The sequence below is a fragment of the Sapajus apella genome, unplaced genomic scaffold (assembly GCF_009761245.1).
Source record: "Sapajus apella isolate SASKATOON/1434 unplaced genomic scaffold, GSC_monkey_1.0 scaffold34, whole genome shotgun sequence".
In the NCBI taxonomy this organism is placed as follows: Eukaryota; Metazoa; Chordata; class Mammalia; order Primates; family Cebidae; genus Sapajus; species Sapajus apella.
Genome location: NW_022436974.1, coordinates 8278208 through 8299446, shown reverse-complemented (window position 1 = coordinate 8299446; position 21239 = coordinate 8278208). Strand labels below are relative to the sequence as shown.

Below are 21239 nucleotides of genomic sequence, written 5' to 3'. Positions count from 1 at the left end.
ATCCTAGCTACTCTGGAGGCTGAGGCAGGAGAATCACTTGAACCCAGGAGGCAGAGGTTGTGGTGAGTGGAGATCACACCACTGCACTCCAGCCTGGATGACAGAGCAACTCAGCTCTCTCTCAAAAAAAAAAAAAGACAAAAGCATTTCTCATCACACTGGTTCTTTTCTAGATTTTAGACCTAATATTCAAATATTTTTAAAGCATTTTATTCATAAAATAACAATAGCTACAGTTTTCCAGGAAAAAGTGTATTTTGCTGACTAGTGAATGTTTTAAACAAATAAAGTGAATTTTTTCTTAGCTCTAAGACAACTTTAAGAAGCAAAGTAAGAAATAGATTGTAGGAAAGCAGGGAATGGTGTCCTGTGGTACTAAGAGTTTGATTTGTTCTATCCCATCTATATTCTTTTCCCATCTTGAACTCCGAAATCTATTTTTCAGTTAAGGTCAAGGAATCTGTTACTGAAAGTCACGCAGTGTTAAGTTACGCTGTGGAGGAAGAACATACATATTTGGGTCCATCTGTGAAGCCAGATGATAAGGTTAGTAATGTCTTAATGTTCACTCAATTTGGCTTCATATTCTCTTTAGTTTCCAGAAGCTATATTATAACATTAAAGACTGTTCTCTGAGATCTGCTTTTACCGAAGTGGATCAATGATGAAACTAGCCAAATCTGAACATCAGAAGGCTTTCCAGTCTGTCTCATGCATGATCTCTACAGTTCTGAGAAGCAAAACTATAAAACATTGTAAAACAATAAGGGCATATGTCTGGTGTGTGTGGGTGTGTATGGGGGTATGTGTGTGGGGGTGCATGCACATGTGTTTATAGATAACAGTTGTAGGAATGAATGAGATTGGGGGTTGGGGGTACGTATGTATGTCTATGAAAGCTTAATCATTTCTGGGCAATGATGAAAAGGTTTTACTACTGACCTTTGTAACCATGAAGGTTTCTACACTTGACCTGAGCTCAGAAATGACCACTGCTGAGGTTTGTGATTTGGGGTTTTCCTAGATACCACTGGCTACATCGTGGTCTAATATTCCCCTTAATTTCTAGGCTAAAACACTTTCTCATGAGCCATTATCTTCAGTAACCGTTTCCACTGGGAGCCTTTTAAGTTATGAAAACACAGATTTGAGCCTTATAGATCCAGGTAATGTGTAAATGTTTATAAATAAGTTGAAAGACCAGCACCAGTTGAGTTGCAATACGGTGGTGGAAGGAAGCATTGGTTTCTCATGATACACGGTGGGGGACTGTTTCTCTAAATCTCAAAAGTAAAGTATGGCCGGATGTGGTGGCTCATGCCTATAATCCCAGCACCTTGAGGTGAGAGGATCACTTGGGCCCAGAAGTTTGAGACCATCCTGGGCAACATGGTAGAACTCCCATCTTGACAAAAAATACAAAAGTTAGCTAGGTGTGGTGGTACATGTCTGTAGTCCCAACTACTCAGGAGGCTGAGGTGGGGGCATTGCTTGAGCCTGGGAGGTCAAGTCTGCAATGAGCCACGATCGTGCCACTGAACTCCAGCCTGGGCAACATAGTAAACCCTGTCTAAAAAAAAAAAAAGTTAAATATTCACACCTAGTAAACATTGGAGTTTATGGTATCCCAAACGTTACTGGAAGTAACAGGGATGCTCTGTGGATCCCCAACAACACTTTGAGAAGCAGTTGCCAATATATTTGTCCATTCAGTGGAAATGTATCTGAGCAAATTTCATGGTTGTACTGATCTCTTAGCAATATGTATTGCCATGCTTCTTCACTAAAATATGTCTGTAACCCAGTACAGCATGTCTGTAAGGAATATTCTGTTAAAAGGGATATAGTGTCACTGTGAATTACGTATTTTCATTAAACTCAATTTTCAGAGTCATTTTCAGAGCACATGGATGATAGCGAGCAAGAACATACCACTGGTAAAGAAGAGGAAACTGATATTTTAAGTTCCATAGTTCCTTCAACACAAAATACTTATCCACGGCAGAACTCTTCAGATGGTCATAAATCTCTGTTGCCTGAAGTGGACGAAACTACATGTGGTCACACACACTTTCAGGAAATGATAGGCAAGTACATTAATGAAGCAAATATGATACCTGAAAAAAACAGATTTGCAGGGTAAAATAATGTTAAAGCAATACTTTTATGTAAATTAAGTTTTAAATTTTCGCCTTTCATCATTTTTAATTTTATGCAATGATTGTTTGAGCTTCATGTTCTTATGGCCTGCTACAACACAGTTATACCATAGAAAATATTGAGGGCATTTAGTGGGAAAGGGGATCTGGAATCAATTAGACAACTGAGGCACATGTATAGGAGATTAATTAGCAAATCTTCCTTTACCATTGCAAAGTTAGTTATTAGGGCTGAGGCAGTATTGCTGATAAATAAGAGCAGGATCTCAGAAATCAGACAGATCTGGATTTGAGTCAGAAGCTAACCATTTCCTAGCTGTAAAACCATGGACAAATTACTTTTTCATCTTTATAAAAGAGGAATGTTAGAGATTAAATGAGATAGTGCACATAAAAGCACAATGTCTGACCCACACAAACACTGAATACAGTGAGCCTTTTTCCTTTTTTAAGCTTAGACTGAAGCAGTAATTACATATGTCCTTTTGATCCTAATTAGCCTCATAAGGCTGTAGAAATTGAAATTTATATTTATCAGAAGTTTGTTCATGCCTGTAAGCCTAGCACTTTGGGAGGGTGAGGCAGGAAGATTGCTTGAGCCCAGGATTTCAAGACCAGCCTTGACAACACCAAGACCTTGCTTCTATTTAAAAAAAAAAAAAAAAAAAAAGAGTATAATTAAATTTTTCTAAAAATAAAACTTAAAAAGTCACTGAGAGGATCCATATTTTTGGATCTTTGAAATAGTCATGATAGAACTTAAAACGTGCTGATTATGGAGGGGGAGAACTGAAGGTTTTTTTTTGTTACACTGGAGTGACCTGAAAATAAGCATTTATGAATATGTTCTTATTACTCCTTTTCTAATCTTTACTTTAAAAATATATTTATGGTTTTTTTCCCTCAAAAATTCCAACAGTTGACCTTGACTTTCCAGAATTGGAACATATTTTTCCTAATCTGCATCATCAGCTGTTTAAACCCTTAGAACCACATCCAGATTTTGACTTATCATCATCATCCTCTGGGATTTCTCCAGACAACAGAGACTTTTACCAGGTATATTAAAGTAAATGTCCCATTGCAGTGAATATCTAAAAATAGTTTTAAGCCATTTCTTCTACTGGAACAAGAGTTCTTCTAAACTTAAGCCCAGAATCACATGGAAAGCCAGGCACAGTGGCTCTTAGGGAGGCCAAGGCGGGCAGATCACTTGAGGTCAGGAGTTTGAGACCAGCCTGGCCAACATGGCAAAACCTTGTCTCTACTAAAAATACAAAAATTAGCCAGGTATGGTGGTGCACACCTGTAGTCCCAGCTCCTAGGGATACTGCGGTGGAGGGATCACTTGGGACCAGGAGGCGGAGGTTGCAGTGAGGTGAGATTGTACCACTGCACTCCAGTCTGGGTGACAGAGCCTGTCTTTAAAAAAAGAAAAATGAATCACATGAAAAACTTTAAAAAAGGAGAAAATCCTACTACCCAGACTACACCCTAGACCAATTAAAGCAGGGTCTCTGGGAGTGTTCAGATAGTATTAACTTTTTTTTTTAAGCTCCCCAGCTGATTCTAATGTGGAACCAACATTGAAAACAGCTGCGTTGGGGCAGGCATGGTGGCTCATAACTGTAATCCCAACACTTTGGGAGGCTGAGGCGGGTAGATTGCTTAAGGCCTGGAGTTTGAGATCAGCTTGGCCAACATGGCAAAACCCGTCTCTACTAAAAAACACAAAAATTAGCAGGGTATGGTGGGATTCCTGTATTCCCAGCTACTTAGGAGGCTGAGAATCGCTTGAACCTGGAAGGCAGAGGTTGCAGTGAGTTGAGATCACACCACTGCACTCCAGCCTGGACAACAAAGATTCTTCCCAAAAAAGAGAAGACACCTGCATTAGAATTGTTTGTCCTATCCATCTTATCTCCAGCTAGGGAGTATGATGCCATAAAAGGCTTAACAACTTTTAATTGTGTAACATTTAAACAGGTAAATAGAATTTTGCAAGACTAAATATCTTCCTATACAGTCAAAGCAGCTGAGATTTAAACCTGGGTCTTTTTGCTTCCATGGCCTGATAGCCTGACATTTTAAAGTCTCTTTCATATTGATTGAAAAGAACTGGATTTGAAAAAGCAAATCATTACTGTCATAGTTAAGTGGTAATTAAAGAAGAGTAATATCAAAGGGACAGTGATTATTGATTCAATTGGTAATACCTAATCAGTATTTCAGCCTTTTCCTTTTGTTTCCTGTCAGAGATCAGATTCTTCATCTGAAAGCTACTGTGCTACTGGATCATCCAAAAATACAATTTATTTCACAGCGTTGAGGACTGGCATGCATTCTCTGAATCAACAACCTGCCATTAACTTGGCTCATGTTGGAGCTCACGGTTTTGCCACAGAAAATATTATGGAGGGTATGTATGACTACGTTAGAAATAGTTAAATTTTTTTTCGTGACTTTTTTACATCCATTTCCTTAGAAATTATGCCTAGCACCTCTTGGTTTGTCTTTGCTCCTGTCCTCTCCCCTATCCTGAGTGTTAAAAAGTATTTAAATTACAGAAGTAATACATGCATTTTTTTAAACAATACTAAACATTATCAAATAAGAGTGTTGCCTCTGTTCCTCAATTTCCCGACTTCAATCATTGTATGATAGTTAACAATTTAAGTATTTTTTTTTTTTCCTTGAGGTGGAGTTTCACTCGTTGCCCAGGCTGGAGTGCAATGGCAGGATCTTGGCTTACTGCAACCTCCACCTCCTGGTTTCAAGCAGTTCTCCTTCCTCAGCCTCTCAAATAGCTTGAATTACATGCATGCACCACCACACCCAGCTAATTTTGTATTTTTAGTAGAGAGGGCTTTCATCATCTTCGTCAGGCTGGTCTTGAACTCCTGACTTGAGGTGGTCTGTCCTCCTCAGCCTCCCGAAGTGCTGGGATTACAGGTACGAGCCACCACGCCCAGCCAGTTTTAAGTATTCTTAGGCCAAACATAGTGCCTTACGCCTGTAATCCTAGCACTTTGGGAGGCTGAGGCAGGAGGATCCCTGGAGCCCAGTAGTTCAAGACCAACCTGGGCAACACAGAAAGACCCTTTCTTGGCCGGGCATGGTGGCTCATGCCTGTAATCCCAGCACTTTTGGCAACTGATGCCAATGGATGACCTTAGGTCAGGAGTTCAAGACCAACCTGACCAATAAGGTGAAACCCCATCTCTACTAAAAATACTAAAATTAGCAGGGCATGGCACCTGTAGTCCCAGCTACTCAGGAGGCTGAGACAGGAGAATTGCTTGAACCTAGGAGGTAGAATTTGCAGTGAGCTGAGATTGTGCCAGTGCACTCCAGCCTGGGCAATGGAGTCTGTCTCAAAAAAAAAAAATGAAAAGCCCTCATCTCTAAAAAAGCAAGTATTCCTCTTGAGCCTTCTGCACATTTTTTTTTTAATTGAGCCAGAGTGTCACTCTATTGCCCAGGCTGTAGTGCAGTGGCCAGATCTTGGCTCACTGCAACCTCCACCACCCAGGTTCAAGCAATCCTCATGCCTCAGCCTCCCAAGTAGCTAGGACTACAGGCGTGTGCCATCACGCCCAGCTAATTCTTTTGTATTTTCAGTAGAGACAGTTTTTCTACATTGGGCAGGCTGGTCTTGAACTCCTGACTTCAGGTGATCTGCCTGCCTTGGCTTCCCAAAATGCTGGGATTACAGGCATAAGCCACCTTGCCTGGCTTGAACAATTATATATACATACATACATAATTGAGATACACATGATGTACAAATTATACACACATAGTTGAGATACATCTTTGTTATTAAACTCATACTCAATTCTTATGGAAGAAAAACAGCCTCAGTTTGTAGCCATAGTCTATTAAATATTAATAGAAAAAGAAAAGATACTTTGTGTGAGCTGTAGTTTGAGAAATGACTGACCATCCTTATCTTTGTATTCATGTTTATACACATCAACTTTTATGTCTAAAATTGTAGGTAACTTGCAATTGAATGATAAACTATTAGACTGTCGTATCCAAGTTTTACAACATTTAACAGTGACTGATCTTTCAATTTCTAATACAGGAGCTGAACAATCTTTTGAACAGCTTCTGCCAGAATGCTCTTCACAGGAGGGTAGCCAGCATGCTGATCTACCAAGTATTTTTAGCATTGAAGCAAGAGATTCTTCCCAAGGCATGAAAAATCAGAACTTTCCCTCTGAAGAACATACTGAAATATTACAAAACAGGAAGAAAAGTGTTCATTTCCAGCTTTCTGTAGGAAATTTAAGTTCAGTCTGTAGTTCATCTGATGAAGCTAATGTATTTGATCAGTTAAATGTTCAGCATACCACTCCATGTGGTTCTAACTGTAGTGAGTGCTCAATAAAACACCAACTAGAAAGCAGAACGCAAAGGATGGGCTTTGAAGAACTACCAAAAAGAGGGGTTGTTACGTTACAAAGTCAAGGACTCACTGAAGATAATAAAAATGAAAGCTGTAGGGTTTTAGACATACATCCACAGGCAGAGGAAACGGATTCTCGATTCTGTGTAAGAACAGCGGAGATGGGAACTTCAGTTCAGGCACCATATTCCTTAACTACTCAAAAATATTCTGAGAATTCAACTGAAAGAGACATTCCAAAAATCACCAATAAACTATCTGAAAAAGAACATTTGGAGCTTTTTGCAAGTTCTGGATCATTTTCATTGCAGACCTCTATACCAGTCTGGGTAAGTGAAATCAGTGTTGTATAACATTAAAGTTCCTTTTTGGGAAAATTATTTTCTTTTAATATTAGAGATGAGGATCTCGCTGTTACCTGGGCTGAATTCAAATTCCTGGGATCAAGGGGTCCTCCTGCCTCAAATTCCTAAGTAGCTTGGACACACAACATGCCTGGCAAGAAAAAATTGAAATACAAGCAAAACTTAAATATTCCCATCAAGCTTGTGATTACTGCAAATACCTAGCAAATCGAAGAAACCTAAAATTTTGAAAGCTGTCTTGAGAGTATTTTAAAAAGATCCTTTCTCCAACACCCCTGAAAAATGGTGGCTCTGCCTATGATTCAGCACTTTTTCAGTGTTGAGCCTCATTGCAGTGCACTGAATTCATCCATTATTGGAATAAGTACTGTTATTAACACTGTTCCTCATACCAACCAACTCAAGTTTATCCTTCCACAAATAAATGTAACACATCTGTTTGGCTGCTTTTGTTCTCATTCAGTGTTTAGCAGTCAGTGGTTCCCATTTGGTAGCCACCCAGGGATATCCACTCCAGTTCTGCACAGCTCCAGCCAACCTGTATTTATTTTTGCCAAACACTACAAGCATTTAGGTTTGTAATCAGTGTCATACTATTTCACCCCCCTCCCTAACGTTGGCTCCAGTATTTCTAGAACTAAATGTTGGAGTTAGGGAAGCCTAAATGAAATCCCCAACTGTTGCTTGTTTTCCTCCATTAATGTACATTTTCACATTTATGTACACTTGTGCAAATTGTGCATTATATACAAAATGAATATGTAGGGCTTTTTTTTAACTGTTTCAAGGCTACTTTAATTTGACATGGTTTTCCTTTTAATTGTGCTTCACAGGAAACAGAATCTGGCCATGGTATAATGGAAGAGCCAGAACTTACTTTAGTAAGCACCAGTGATATCAGTATTGCTGAAACAGATTTTGCAAATTTAACCTTAGAAGAAAAGGGAGAGGATGAAGCAAAAAGCTGTTCACAGGTAAATTTAATCATTCCTTATATTTTAGCCCATTATGAGCAAACCAGTTGACTGTCTCTTATCTGATAACTTCAATTATCAGATGTTACTTACTGGAAGGGATTATGCTATGTACTTAAAATTTAGTTCAGGGCTCCAGTTTAGTAGACACTTTAAGACCTGACACCCCCCACCAGCTGTCATTTGTCTTAAGGCTTCATCTGTCAATGACTGTGCATTTTCTTTTAATCCGCACTGCAATTTATGCAAGACTCTGGCAGACCTAATTTAGTTATACAACTAGTGTTACGGTGCCAAGTTGGAAATTTTATCTAAACATATTCTAAGATACTGCAAAATGGCTTTGGAACTGCTAATTTTACAAGGGTAGTTAGGGAGGCAATAAGAGGAATAAAATCATTGAATTTTCTCATGCTACCTAAACAGAGGCCTAGAGGTGTGAGGGCAGTGGAGGGTGAATTGTGTGAGCCCAGGAGTTCAAGACCACCCTGGGCAACACGACAAAACCCCATCCCTAAAAAAATACACAAAAATTAGCTAGGTGTGGTTTAGCTGTAGACCAAGCTACTCGGAATATTTAAGCTGCAGTGAGCCGTGATAATGTGACTGCACTCCAGTCTGACAACAGAGCAGGCCCCCTTTTAAAAAAAATGTGTTATTTAAAAAAATGTAATAAAACTTTATCATTAGGTGAGTGAGTTTCTGCCTCTTGTATCAGAAACAGAAGGCTCAGATTATCCAGCTGTATCAGAACTTTCCATAGAAAAACCAAAGACAGCATCTACAGGTAAGCCTTTTATGGGCTCCACACTTCCAATATAAAGTAAACACTTTGCCTATTCCTGTCGTTAAGTTTTTTCTCCCAACAGAAAGTCCTCCAAGGTTTACACCTATATCCGGGAGCTTACAAGAAGCGTTTATAAACAGAAAAAAAACATTTATGGAGAGATCCCACCAGAGGCAAAAAGAAATAACAATCAAAGAGAAACCATCTATAGGTATGTTGAATTTTTTAAATCTTCACCACCGCCCTGAAATGTTTAAAGCCTGATTATAACTTGATTTCACATTTCTTTCCTCAGGTTCATCAGTGAGTCATCTAAGGGGTGTGAATAAAGTCAGAGCACTTCCTGAAGACAGAAAGACTACACAGGCTCTCAGGCACCAAAGGAGTCTAAGGTATTGTTGGTTTTTGCAGCGAGTCATGTTTTCTGCAATGTTTGTCTCTAACTCTATAGAAATTCTTTATAGGTTATATAATCAACTAGCTGAAGTGAAACAACAAAAGGAAGAAAAAGCAAAACAAGCAGCTTATGCCCAAAACAGAGCAAGGGCAAAGGAATTCCATAAGGTGAGTATAACTTAGGGGGAGAAACCTAATTTTAAGCCTGAAATACACAACTGTAACTGCAAAATTTTTATTCCTTCCACAGAAAACATTAGAGAAACTTCGAGCCAAAAATACATGCTGACTTTTAGAAACAGTGTAAAGAGTTTTTTTTTAATTGTGTATATTTAAAGTCAATAAATTTTTATTCAAGGAATTCCATGTTGTGATTTCTTCCACTGTCCATCAGAGTCACTTTAGATCCTCTTAGCCCTGAAGAAGAAAAATTTTGATTAAAACTCTTACATGGCAACAATCATGGATTATTAAGTTTTATATCTCCTGGGGAAAACATAGCACCAACATAAGAGTGCTATGGCATCCTATAGAGAACTTCCATCTTTGGTCACAGCGTGAAGAGCTCTGGGTTTCACAGCCTCATAAGCCCTCTTTGAAATGACCTATACAAATGTCTTTTCTAATGCATATGTACCTTTTTAATGAAGCTGATGCTTGCTTTAATCCAGTTGTCCTGTCAGCCCTAAATAGTAATAAAAGTAAATTTTACATTTCCAGAGATGATTGTACACAGTGAGTGAACATGAATGAGTCCTAGAACCAGCCTAAGCTAACTCTGGTACATACAAACTGCTTAGTTATTAGCAATAAGAATTTTAAAATCTCATTGATACTAGGGGAAAAAAAAAACAAAAAACATGTGGCTCACATTATATTTGTATTGCATTTCTATTACAGTTAATCAAATGTTCCCAATAGGCTGATTGCTAGCAAGGTAGCAGATGTAAAACCTACTGGGAAATTTTTTTTATGGTCATGTCCACAGCAAATTAGAAACAGCATTCTAAAAGCCTTGGTAATGACCATTACGCCCTTGAGCAAACAGCTGATATTAAGATAAAAACCATTACTTGCCATTAATTTATTTTGGCTTCTGTCATCTCCTTTTAATACGGATATACTGATGAAGACTTCAAAATTCACCTATGGAAAAATGTTTATCTCAAATTCATACTTACTATTAAATACAGAAATCTATCTTTCAAAATGAAGTTGCTTAGGCTCCAAATTATCCTAAATCCCAGCACCTCAACTAATGTATTGAAAATTCCATGCTTCAAATAGCTATTAAACTAATGTATTTTTAAATTAAGGTCATTTTTATCAATCATCCCATGCCCATTCACATCTGAATTTGCTCTGTGATCACATTTCTGGCAACTTCTCTTAGAGCTTTATAATCTTCTCAAATACAATGAAATATTTAATGTAAATGGATGTTCAGAAAGGCCATTTTCATTCAGCCCATTCAGAGCAGTTGAACATTTCGCCCATCATCATAACATCATTAGTAATGAAGTTTAAACACATAGTAACATAAGCGTAGTCTTTTTTTACTCCTAAGTGGTGATAAGCTGACCACCAGATTTGGTTCCAAGCCTTACTAGATAATAACCTAAAATAACATTTTTAGAAAAGCTAGTATTCAACAAAATAACCTACATGGCCTTTTAAGTAATGAATTAACTTACCAAGAATCTTTGGGATCTACTTTCTTCAACCAATTTACTTTAGGGTCCTAGAAGTTGAACTGTACAAAGAATAATTATATTTTGACACATGATCTAAGACACAGTCGTACCATATTACAATGTTTCAGTCAATACATAACCTACAAACAGTGGTCTTATGAGATAAAAGTTGAAAATTCCTTATTTAAATGTTTAACACTTTTCTCCTACGTATTTTACTCATAAGCATAGCAAAATGTTACAGGTCTCATTGTCACCACTGCAATATGCATACAGTGGTGGAAGCATAACCTGTCTCAATTTAGCCACATTAACTATTTTTTGGACACCATGATCAGCAGTGCCCATTCTCATCTAGAATGAGGCTTTGTAAAAGTTCCTTTCAAGCTCTGTAGTGTATTTGTATGAAGTTCTTGTTATGCTGGCAATGCTACCTATCAACAGGGGGAAACAAGTAGAATCAATATAAACAGAGAATCTTACCTTTTTATTGTGTGTAGGTGGTGGATCTGCCTGGTTCCAATTTGACACCCTGGAAAAAGAAAAGCGCTGCTTACTGTTTTAGAGTATATCAGAATGAACACTCTGAGAAACCTATACAAATACTGTATCAATAGAAATACCAGGTTTAACAAGCACAAAGCCAAGAAAACCAACGATGCCAGATACTGAATTTCTATAGCACTGACCTTTGAACACCCTAGCAGGAATAAACTGCTGAGTGCAGATACCATGCAGTGCAATAATAACTGAACTGTACAACTTTCGTAGCCCCAAATTTGCAATGTTGCTGCTGAGAAATGCTTTCACAAACCTCTCAATTTCAGATTCCTCTAACAGGTTCAATATTTTGACCTTTATTCCTAATTGTCACTGTAATACAGAAAACTACATTAACTGCATTTTAAAGCTACAACTCTCTTTGCCCAGTCTCTCTATATAACTTACAGATGGAATACATACATGTAACTTAACAGATATTACAAACGTCAAGCTCATTTAGAGACGAGGTTTCATCGTGATAGCCAGGATGGTCTCAAAATCCTAACAGGTGACCTGCATGCCTCTGTCACCCAAAGTGCTGGGATTACAGGCATCAGCCACGGTGCCTGGCCACATCAAGCTCATTGTTGCTCAAACTGCAAATTAGGCAAAATTTGTTTAGATTCAACATATCCATCCCGGTTTACATGACTTCAGGATGAAATACGTGTAACTGCCAGTTGAATAATGATGCAAAGAAAAGTTTCATTTGGTAGTCTAGACAATGCAGTCTTTTCATTTATTTCCTTCTCTATATAAATTTATATATATAAGGAAATCTATCTGCCCATTTCTATTATACTAAATCTTGCATTAAACCATGACATCCTCTACCTCATTTTAGATTATGCAGATTCAAAATAATGCTGTATGCTTCAAGTAGAAAATCCATATATAAAAATTTATAGTAGATACATAGTGATAAATATTTTTGCCAGTATCTAATTCTGTGTTATACCTGAAATAATTGGGATGATGTACTTAACTTCTATTTTTCATTTTCAGTCCTTGACTATTATAAGTTAAATATTTTACTTACCTTTCAACATGAATGAGTTCAAATCATATTCATTCCTATAGAAAGTACCAATTAAAGATTTAGAAAGGATACCACATTTCTAGTTACTGAAACTAAAATCCAAATAAAAATTTAAGATCTAGTTTATAATGTAACCATATCCAGCTCTATCAGAATTAAGTTTTAGTTCATGCCCATATCATTCAGCAGTTGAACAGTTAAATTCATCATCTGAACTGTAATCATATTTCCCAAGATGATACTGTCACCAATTAAAACTCACCTAAGCAGTTACACTCAAGAATAGTACAGGTGTGGAAATATGCCAATACCTAAGGTGAAAAAGTAGATTATCAGGTCTTTCATACATTTAGTAGCTGTCATTTTTAAACTTTTAGCAGCTGTCTTGCCATTCCTTTCCACAGATCTAACAATAGTCCTGTGAGTAAGGTAAACCACAGAGTTACTCTATGAGGCGTTTCCAACGACATGCAGGCTACAGGAAAAGCCCCGTCGGGATAGACCTCAACCACTATACAGAGTGTTTTTTTAAAGACACAATATCTGCCATGTCTTTTAAAAAATCATGTAATTCTTGCTGAATCATTTGAGCCCAGGGGTTTGAGGCTACGGTGAGATCTACAGGATCACATCTCACTGTAGTCTCAAACTCCTGGACTCAGTGATTCTCCCGCCTTAGCCTCCAGAGTAGCTGGAGACCACAGGCACCACTGTGCCCAGCTAGTATTTATATCTATAAATAACGGAAGTCTAACACTACTCCATAGGTATGAGCAGAAACTGCGATATGCCCCAGTCTCTTACAATACTGCAAACTGCAAAAACTTTCTATCATGTTAATCACAAAAGCAATCATTTCACAATCACATTGTCAGGATTTTCACCAAGATGCTTAGGAGCCAGAGTACAGAATGATAAATAAAAATGTAATTCTTGGCTCAGTCACATCATGACTTTGGCATTATATAACTTTTAATCAAACTCTACATCATTCAAATTTATGAATTCTTATGACCTGTGTAATTATTTTTTTGAGACGGAGTCTTGCTTTGTCACCCAGGCTGCAGTGCAATGACAGATCTTGGCTCACTGCAACCTCCATCTCCCGAGTTCAAGTGATTCTCCTGCCTCAGCCTTCTGAGTAGCTGTAATTACAGGCCCATGCCACCACACCTGGCTAATTTTTGTATTTTTAGTAGAGACAGGGTCTCATCTTTTTGGTCAGGCTGGTCTCAAACTCCTGACCTTGTGATCCAATCACTTTGGCCTCCCAAAGTGCTAGGATTACAGGCATGAGCCACTGAGCCCAGCCCATCTCCATTATACTAAATCTTGCATTAAACTATAACATCATCTATCTCATTTTAGATTATGCATTAATTCAGAATTATGCTGTATGCCTCAAGTAGGAAGTCCAAAGTTCTGATTACTGCCACAAACTAACAAATTCAGAACCCTCTAATGCTTGCAACTAAAATGAATCTGACACATCACTATAAAATGTGTGAATCTAACATTCCTTTCTTTTCAGAAACCAATTAACTGGGAATTAAAAGCATGCTACAGTTTTCTCTGAATAAAATGAAACTTGATTGCCCTGACAACGCACTATTGATTTTCTACACATAAACAAATACAATCTGAAAACCAAAATTGAGACATACCTTTAACTCCAGACATCATGTTCTCAAGATAAAAGCCTTCAAAACAAAAAGCCATCTTAGGTATCAACGTGAAATTGGAATGCAAAGTAATACTGCTGAGGATTTCCTTCATATCCCCTCATGTTTAACTATTCTACAGTCCGAGAATCAATCTTTCTAAATTAAGAGACAGGGTCTGTCTTTGTTACCAAGGCTGGAGTACAGTCAAAGCTCAGTTCAGCCTCCCAACTCCTGAGCTCAATCCTTGTGCCTCAGCCTCCCCTTCCTGAGTAGCTGCAAGTACAGATACATGCCCCAATACCCAGCTAATTTTTACATTTTTGTGGAGATGAGGTGTTTGTTACTTTCTTGCTCAGGCTGGTCTTGAACTCCTGGCTTTAAGCAATACTCCCACCTCGGTGTGGGGATTCCAAACTTGAGCCACTGCACCTGGCTATCAATACTCCCATCATAATATCCCTTCTTATATGTATCAGAACTCATACTGAACAATGAGTTCTGGGTTGCAAAAGAGGATTTATTTTTTGCACCTATCCATAAGTCTTTGTCCACAAGTTAAACAAAAACATACGTAAGTGCAGTCCTAAGATGCACTACATAGCATAGTTAGTTCTACCATGGTGATCAAAACAATGAGCATCAGGGTAATCATTGTGGTTCTCCCCACATATACATGTTAAATAAATGTGTGTGCCTTCTCTTGAATTAACAATAATTAAAAATGGTAGCAGAAAGTAATATTAGTTTGGGCGTGGTAGCTCACAAAAATAAAAAAGTAGCATTAATGATATTCTAAATTTGGGAAGGGAAATGAGGTTATTACAATACTAAGCATCTGACAGGTCACTTTCCTCTGAATAAAGCGGGGATAAAATTAAAGCATTTCAAATACCCTCTTCAAGATGGTTGGGTGCCAAGTTATTTTATCTTTGTCTAACATTTCCTTTACAAAGTTAAGATCGCTGCACTTCATTGTTTCAGTGCTCATAGGACACCTGTAAGCTCTTAACACTCAGAAATCAACTGATAATGTATTTTCCCTGGTGGGTTTTTTTTTTTTTTTTTTTTTTTTTCTAACTGTTACTACTTCTTCACGAGTTTGTTCCACAAACTTCTACAAGGGGTTAAAAGATTTTTGTTATAAAGTTGGTTTGAGAATTTCTTCACCACCAGACTGGTACATATATCCACATTTATCATCTTCATTCATTTCTATGAAGTCACTTTTTTTCTATATGCTTCACCTTTGACATTCATGATTCTGTCACATTTTCAGGCCTCTCTGTCCAGTATTTTTGGCTTTTGTAGCTCTCTTTTTAGACAAAGCAGCTTCTTCAGTAGTATCCTCTTCTTCTAAGTATACACTCAGTCTTACAGGGAATTCAGAACTTACTATGAAACTATCCCCCTGCATAAAACAAAACAAAAATTACAGATTAAGCAATAACTCCAATGGTTTAGTAATTACATATAGCTAAGTGCACTGGATTACTTCAGATAACCTAGAGACTACATGTGGATGTCAAAAATCCAAATATCTGCTTGTTTTTTCATTTGATATCCTAACTAGCAATATCACATATTAAAATGTTATTAAAAATAGTACTGAAAACCCCATATTATTTTTATCAAGTTTCTAAAAAATTACTATTTTCCTTCTTGTATTTCCTGCGGTAAACTTACTCAGCTTTTCAAAAAGGTTAACGAACTGTAATACAAAAACTAAATACAATTCCTCCTGTACGTACCAACTGCTGCGTTCCCAAAATGGAACAGGAAAAAAAATAAGTCACTTACTGCCAATTTGATATCACATTCGTCATCTTCAAGGTGTGTTGCATCCTCATCTTCTGCTCTGTAATATTAAGATTTATCATCATTGAGATGACAGACTCTTCTATGACCTAATTAGTTCTTAAATTCCACTCTGAAATACAACTGAAACTGCAATACTAGTCAAAAGAAACAAAACATAGAATTTCTAGATGTCTTGTGTGCCAAATTTGGCTCAAATATAACAATCCCAACAGTCCTGCTCTGTATCTTTCTCATTACTGAAGTATAACTGTATTAAAGGCAAAATATGAAGCAATTAACACAGAAACTTAAATAATGTTATAACCCATTACCAAAGTATTTCACAGGATTCCACTTACGTTGACTCCTCAATAGGAGAAATGGATCCCTCATCATCCAAATATTTGTATCTACGACTATCAAAATCTTCATTTTCTAAATCTTCACCAACATTCATTTGTTTCAAGGATTCTTTCAGATGGTGTTCATATTTCAGTTTTTCAATGTAGTTAAAAAATCCTCTTGCAACAGCTTGCTGTATATATTAGAAACATCATATTGTATGTCATGACTTAAGGTTTTTCTTTCATGACCCACCAGGTGCCTATGTTCAAAAAGGGCAACAAGCACCTTACCAAAGATTATCTTAATTTTACTCCCTACTTGCAGACATGTCAAATGCTGATCATTAAAATTCACACTGCAATTATAAACTTTAGACCTAAGGTGGTACCAAGGAAAAGTGAAGTACATATCTTGTCACGCCTGGGACTTACAAAAACAGGAGTAAAGTTTTTTGTTTTTAGACAAGAGTGTTGCTTTTAGTGCAGTAGCTCGATCTTGGTTCACTGCAACCTCCGCCTCAAGGGTTCAAGCAATAATTCTGCCTCGGCCTGGGACTACAAGTGTGTGCCACCGCACCTGGCCAATTTTTTATATTTTTAGTAGAGAAGGGGTTTCACCATGTTAGTCAGGATGGTCTCCATCTCCTGACCTGGTCATCTGTCTGCCTCGGCCTCCCTCCCAAAGTGTTGGGATTTACAGGTTTGAGCCACCTCACCCAGCCAGGAACAAGATTTGTAATGTTTACTATAACCACCTTAAACTTAAGAGATTAATATGTATTAATCCTCCCAAATAAAATTTCAGATTCTGAAAAGGGATGATAAATTAACTCTGCATTCATTCAACATCCAACTCTCAAATATTTAAAAAATCTACTCCTGGCCGGGCGCGGTGGCTCAAGCCTATAATCCCAGCACTTTGGGAGGCCGAGGCGGGTGGATCACGAGGTCAAGAGATCGAGACCATCCTGGTCAACATGGTGAAACCCCGTCTCTACTAAAAATACAAAAAACATTAGCTGGGCATGGTGGCGCGTGCCTGTAATCCCAGCTACTCAGGAGGCTGAGGCAGGAGAATTGCCTGAACCCAGGAGGTGGAGGTTGCGGCGAGCCGAGATTGCACCATTGCACTCCAGCCTGGGTAACAAGAGCAAAACTCCGTCTCAAAAAAAAAAAAAAAAAAAAAAAAAAAATCTACTCCTAAGTATTAGGGTGTCAGGCTTAGAATTATCTAGGCCCTAAGAATATAACCACTGAACATGAGGCATGTGTGGGTTTAGTTTAAGTTACTGCAAAAACATTTTCAAATTATGTGAGCTTTTGTTATCCCCACTGAGATCCCAGGAAACCATTTGAGTTTTAGGGTTGTGTTTAAAGACCTGAGATGGGATGAGATCAAAGGATTTTATACAAAAAGCCTTGGAGCACTATCTTTTAAATTCGGCAAAAATGTAGTCACTGGAGAGATACAAGTTTCAGGTGAAGGATGGGGTGGATTTTAGGGGGAAGCAGACAGTGTATTGCCAGTATATCTTAAACAATTCTAAATTGGCCAACAAATCATTTTGGGCATTTATGTGTATACATATATATGTAAAATGATAACTCACCTCAAACGTTAAAATTTTTTTCCAAGGTGGCTTTTTTTCATTCTCTGATTCTAAAAATGGGAAGCCAGGTCCTCTACTTCTAAACTGTTTCTTCTTATCTATCAGCGAGCATAAAGGATTTCTCCTTCCTTCTGGTCTTCCCCTTGGTCTTCCTGTTGGCTGGTACCTCTTTTTCTTTTTTTTGTACCTTTTTTTCCTGTTCTTGAATCTTTCAAAAATAGCTTTCATGGTCAATGGTATTGGTTCAAAAGATGAGTCACTTGATGAATCACTTGCTTGAACATTTCCAGGTGTACCAACACATTTTCTAATGGGGTTTCTTTGCCGCCGTTTAGGTGAGTAAGGGACACACTGAGTTTTAAATAAGCTGCTATCAGAAGAGTTATCACTGGAAAAATGGAAAAATAATTTCATTTACTTTCTTACTGAATACCAGTAATTACTTACCAGTAATACCCAGTCCCAAATGTGCATTTCTTCCAAGACCAACTCGGGAAAACATGACCAGAATTAAATTTTTTTTTAAAGGATGGACTCAGAACCAACCATCCATTAAACTCCTAACCACCCTATTTAAATAGCCCATAAAGCCACATCTCTTATTAAGAAGAATTTTGTGGACATCGTCTTGCTATCACCCACACTAGAGTGCAGTGGTACAATTACAGCTCACTGCAACCTCAAACTCCTGCAACCGGGGGCATGCTCCTGTCTCAGGCTCCCAAGCAGCTAGCTAGGACTACTGGCAAGCACCACTATGCTCATCTTATTAAAAAATCATGTATCTTTCAAGATAATGTATGAGCTCAACCAAGGCTGCATGGTTCACTGCTAAAAGTGTCAGAGTAAAACAGAGCCTGCCATACAAAAACAGGATGATGAAGTCCAGAAGAGACCCAAAGAATAAACATTTTCTCTAAGAATGTGTCCCATTCACTTTTTGAATTAAAACTATTTGCAATAGTATTATATCAATCTATATAAACCAGATAAACTTGGAAGGTCAGTGAGATCTGGTTTTCCTTCTTTCCCAATTCCTGAAAATTACTGTAATTCATTACATATAATAATTTAGTTTCTCAAAGTAATTCAGATACAATAAATATGACTGAATCCACTCAGTTCTCCAGTAAAAACCCACTTACCTTTGATTTGCAGGTTCCATAGCATCAGATGTTACATGGTCAAGAGAGTCTATTCCTGATTTATCCATCAGTTGCTCTGTTTTAAAGTTTTCTGAAATTGTGAAATTTAGTAAATGTGACAAAGCTTCCCTAAATATTGACACAGTATCTACTATAATGTTCGACATAGTCAGACTATGCCATTGATTTTAGACAAAATCATTTACCAGGCTTAAGCTGCTTATGCATTTCAGATCAATTTCTTAAAAAAAAAAAAATCCAGAAATTCTATTTCCAGATTTTCAGTTTTTACCCTCTATTCAATGCAACAAGATTCCAAAAAAGTACTGTCACTTCCAACAAAAGCATCTTTCAATATAGTTTTATCATTGGCCACATATCAACATATAATTACCAATACAGTATTGATATACAATTAAAAGCCATTTTCCAACATCGAAGGGGAATTCCTAAGGCAAAATGTGCCCTATATAATAAACCAGGAAAACGATCTCCATTCAGTAGACCATTTTAAACTCCTGATCATGTCTCCGTTGTAATTCCAAGATTCCTCATTCATTTCTAGATTCATTTAAGTAACTTAACTTTGTCATACTGTATCTTTGCCATTATTAGTGGAAACTGACAAATTCTGAATTCTCAACTTTTCGATAAACTATCATAATTCAAAAAACAAAACAAAAAAATACCTATCATAATTGTCTCTTCATCTCCATAGAGTATACAACATACAAAAAAAAAAAAAAAAACGATTCCTTCTCGTAAGAAAAAGAGGCTGGTCAGCGTGGCTCATGCCTGTGTAACCCAGCACTTTGGGAGGTCGAGGCGGGCGGATCACCTGAACCCAGGAGCTGAAGACCAACCCAACCCAGTCTCTACAAAAAATACAATAATTAGCCGGGCTGGTGGTACGCGCCTGTGGTCCCAATAAGGAGGCTGAGGTAGGTCGATTACCTGAGCCTGGGAGGTGGAGGTTGTATGTAGTGGGCCTCAGCAACAAAAGGAGCCCCTGTCTCTACAAAAAAAAATTCTTAAAATACTGGCTAGGTGTGGTGGCTCGTGCCTGTGCTCCCAGCCACTCCGGAGGATCGCTTTGCAGTGAGCCGAGATTGCACCAGTGCACTCCAGCCTGGACGACAGAGCAAGAGCCTGTCTCAAAATAAATAAATAAAATAAAGGAAAAATAATAGGCATGGCAACAAAAATAAAGATAACTACTTATTTCACTACTATCTTTGCCTTAATCATTCTCTTGTTTCATTCCGTAGTTTCTTGGGACGCGACATGAGTCATTACATATAAATCCTAGGATAAACTAGCAAAATATTTCAAATATAGGAAAACGATAAGGTCACCAAGAGCTCAGATTTCTTAAATGCCCAACGGACCCCTGTGGTAATTTCCTGTTAGAATGTAAGGTTTTAGTTTCTTAAGCACAAGATTCTACGAAGTCATTAAGTATCGAATGCTCAAAAACAGTATTCAACAAAAATTTGGTCCCTTGCATTAACGGTATACTTGCGTTTTTTTTTTTTTTGTTTTTTTTTAAAGTAGGGATTATCAAAATAAAGCTAGCTCAATAATCACTTTATCTAAGTTTTCTGGAAGACACTCCTACTTAGGTGTGGTTGCCTCTGCCGGGATTCAGCGATTCTTAAGAGGCATCGTGGGCAGAGAGGGGCGCTTTACCCGGAGCTATCGCTGTTATCACCAGCGCGTCTCTCCCGGCAGCGCCTTACCTCAAGGAAACCGGCGCTAGCAATGGCTATCTCCCATGTATGAAGGTTAAATCATTTAAATCACGTGAGGAGGTTAAACTCGTTCACAACACATTTTAACACCTCCATCTCAAGATATAATGAAGGCCGCCTACACTACAGTCGCGTTTGTGTGGGCCTCCAGCCGCGAACCCTTCACCCTCTCGGCCCGACCTCCGAGACTCGATCCTCCGGACCAACGCTAGGGCCGCGGAAAACCCCGTATCTGTAACGCCTCCCCCGGCGGCCAGGGCCGGACGGCCTTGCCCTCTTGTCTACCTACCCAAAACTGCCTCACACCGGCCCCAGCTGCGCACTTAGCGACCGTAACCCATGCCTCTGGCCAAAAACCCGCGACTGGCCTGCTGCGTGAGTCCTGAAGACCTGCACTCACCAAGCTCCTAACCTCAGCCCTCCAACTCCCGAAAACCAGCTCGCATCTGCCAACAGCGCAGAAGAAAAGGGTGTGCAATCCCCGCGGCCCAGATAATAGCGAGGCCGAAATCTCGCGATACAACTTAGCATCCGGGAAGTAGGCAAGCGGCGGAAGG

At 38.3% G+C, this 21239-nt stretch overlaps 2 protein-coding genes and 10 non-coding genes across 18 annotated transcripts in view; 3 read left to right on the top strand and 9 right to left on the bottom strand.

The window, feature by feature from the left end:
- Positions 1 to 9452, top strand: part of CEP295 (centrosomal protein 295) — a 59322-nt gene extending 49870 nt beyond the window's left edge. Inside the window, 13 exon segments of the mRNA XM_032295774.1 lie at positions 446 to 546; positions 1070 to 1166; positions 1890 to 2122; positions 2124 to 2139; positions 3097 to 3218; positions 4416 to 4578; positions 6250 to 6902; positions 7772 to 7912; positions 8603 to 8699; positions 8782 to 8910; positions 8995 to 9091; positions 9164 to 9263; positions 9346 to 9452. Of these exon segments, the coding sequence (XP_032151665.1) occupies positions 446 to 546; positions 1070 to 1166; positions 1890 to 2122; positions 2124 to 2139; positions 3097 to 3218; positions 4416 to 4578; positions 6250 to 6902; positions 7772 to 7912; positions 8603 to 8699; positions 8782 to 8910; positions 8995 to 9091; positions 9164 to 9263; positions 9346 to 9384 (1988 nt within the window). The 3' untranslated portion in view covers positions 9385 to 9452.
- On the top strand, positions 657 to 736 carry LOC116563363. The gene has a single exon (XR_004274363.1). It is a non-coding gene; the product is annotated as a small nucleolar RNA U2-19 (small nucleolar RNA).
- LOC116563362 lies at positions 913 to 982 on the top strand. Its single transcript, XR_004274362.1, has one exon. It is a non-coding gene; the product is annotated as a small nucleolar RNA U2-30 (small nucleolar RNA).
- A 118-nt stretch (positions 9453 to 9570) lies between the features above and the next one.
- LOC116563358 lies at positions 9571 to 9702 on the bottom strand. Its single transcript, XR_004274358.1, has one exon. It is a non-coding gene; the product is annotated as a small nucleolar RNA SNORA25 (small nucleolar RNA).
- A 299-nt stretch (positions 9703 to 10001) lies between these two features.
- On the bottom strand, positions 10002 to 10123 carry LOC116563360. Its single transcript, XR_004274360.1, has one exon. It is a non-coding gene; the product is annotated as a small nucleolar RNA SNORA32 (small nucleolar RNA).
- A 64-nt stretch (positions 10124 to 10187) lies between these two features.
- On the bottom strand, positions 10188 to 21189 carry TAF1D (TATA-box binding protein associated factor, RNA polymerase I subunit D). 7 transcript variants are annotated; one of them, XR_004274271.1, is made up of 12 exons: positions 21083 to 21098; positions 18932 to 19022; positions 17787 to 18174; positions 16192 to 16367; positions 15833 to 15890; positions 15280 to 15443; positions 14036 to 14071; positions 12634 to 12682; positions 12372 to 12406; positions 11273 to 11321; positions 10790 to 10848; positions 10188 to 10241 (listed from the first exon to the last, which is right to left on the bottom strand). XR_004274271.1 is itself a non-coding variant. In XM_032295773.1 (6 exons), the coding sequence occupies exons 2-6, from the start codon at positions 18997 to 18999 to the stop codon at positions 15300 to 15302; spliced, it is 834 nt and encodes a 277-aa protein (XP_032151664.1). In that variant the 5' UTR covers positions 19000 to 19022; positions 21083 to 21098; the 3' UTR covers positions 15218 to 15299. The 7 variants fall into 7 exon arrangements, 1 of the variants encoding a protein (XP_032151664.1); XR_004274269.1 differs by having other exon boundaries at positions 12372 to 12682; XR_004274268.1 differs by having other exon boundaries at positions 11273 to 12406.
- Positions 10533 to 10605, bottom strand: LOC116563356. The gene has a single exon (XR_004274356.1). It is a non-coding gene; the product is annotated as a small nucleolar RNA Z40 (small nucleolar RNA).
- On the bottom strand, positions 11023 to 11156 carry LOC116563359. The gene has a single exon (XR_004274359.1). It is a non-coding gene; the product is annotated as a small nucleolar RNA SNORA1 (small nucleolar RNA).
- LOC116563357 lies at positions 11393 to 11531 on the bottom strand. Its single transcript, XR_004274357.1, has one exon. It is a non-coding gene; the product is annotated as a small nucleolar RNA SNORA8 (small nucleolar RNA).
- LOC116563365 lies at positions 12516 to 12587 on the bottom strand. Its single transcript, XR_004274365.1, has one exon. It is a non-coding gene; the product is annotated as a small nucleolar RNA SNORD5 (small nucleolar RNA).
- LOC116563361 lies at positions 12750 to 12880 on the bottom strand. The gene has a single exon (XR_004274361.1). It is a non-coding gene; the product is annotated as a small nucleolar RNA SNORA18 (small nucleolar RNA).
- On the bottom strand, positions 14488 to 14615 carry LOC116563364. The gene has a single exon (XR_004274364.1). It is a non-coding gene; the product is annotated as a small nucleolar RNA SNORA40 (small nucleolar RNA).
- Positions 21190 to 21239: the final 50 nt, after the last annotated feature.

Coding starts and splice junctions, on each gene's coding strand:
- TAF1D (XM_032295773.1), bottom strand. CDS start 18,999: ATGGATAAATCAGGAATAGACTCTCTTGACCATGTAACATCTGATGCT. Junction 18,175..18,931: donor ATGGAACCTGCAAATCAAAG/GTAAGTGGGTTT, acceptor CCATTTTTCCAG/TGATAACTCTTCTGATAGCA. Junction 15,444..15,832: donor AATGTGATATCAAATTGGCA/GTAAGTGACTTA, acceptor TGTTTTATGCAG/GGGGATAGTTTCATAGTAAG.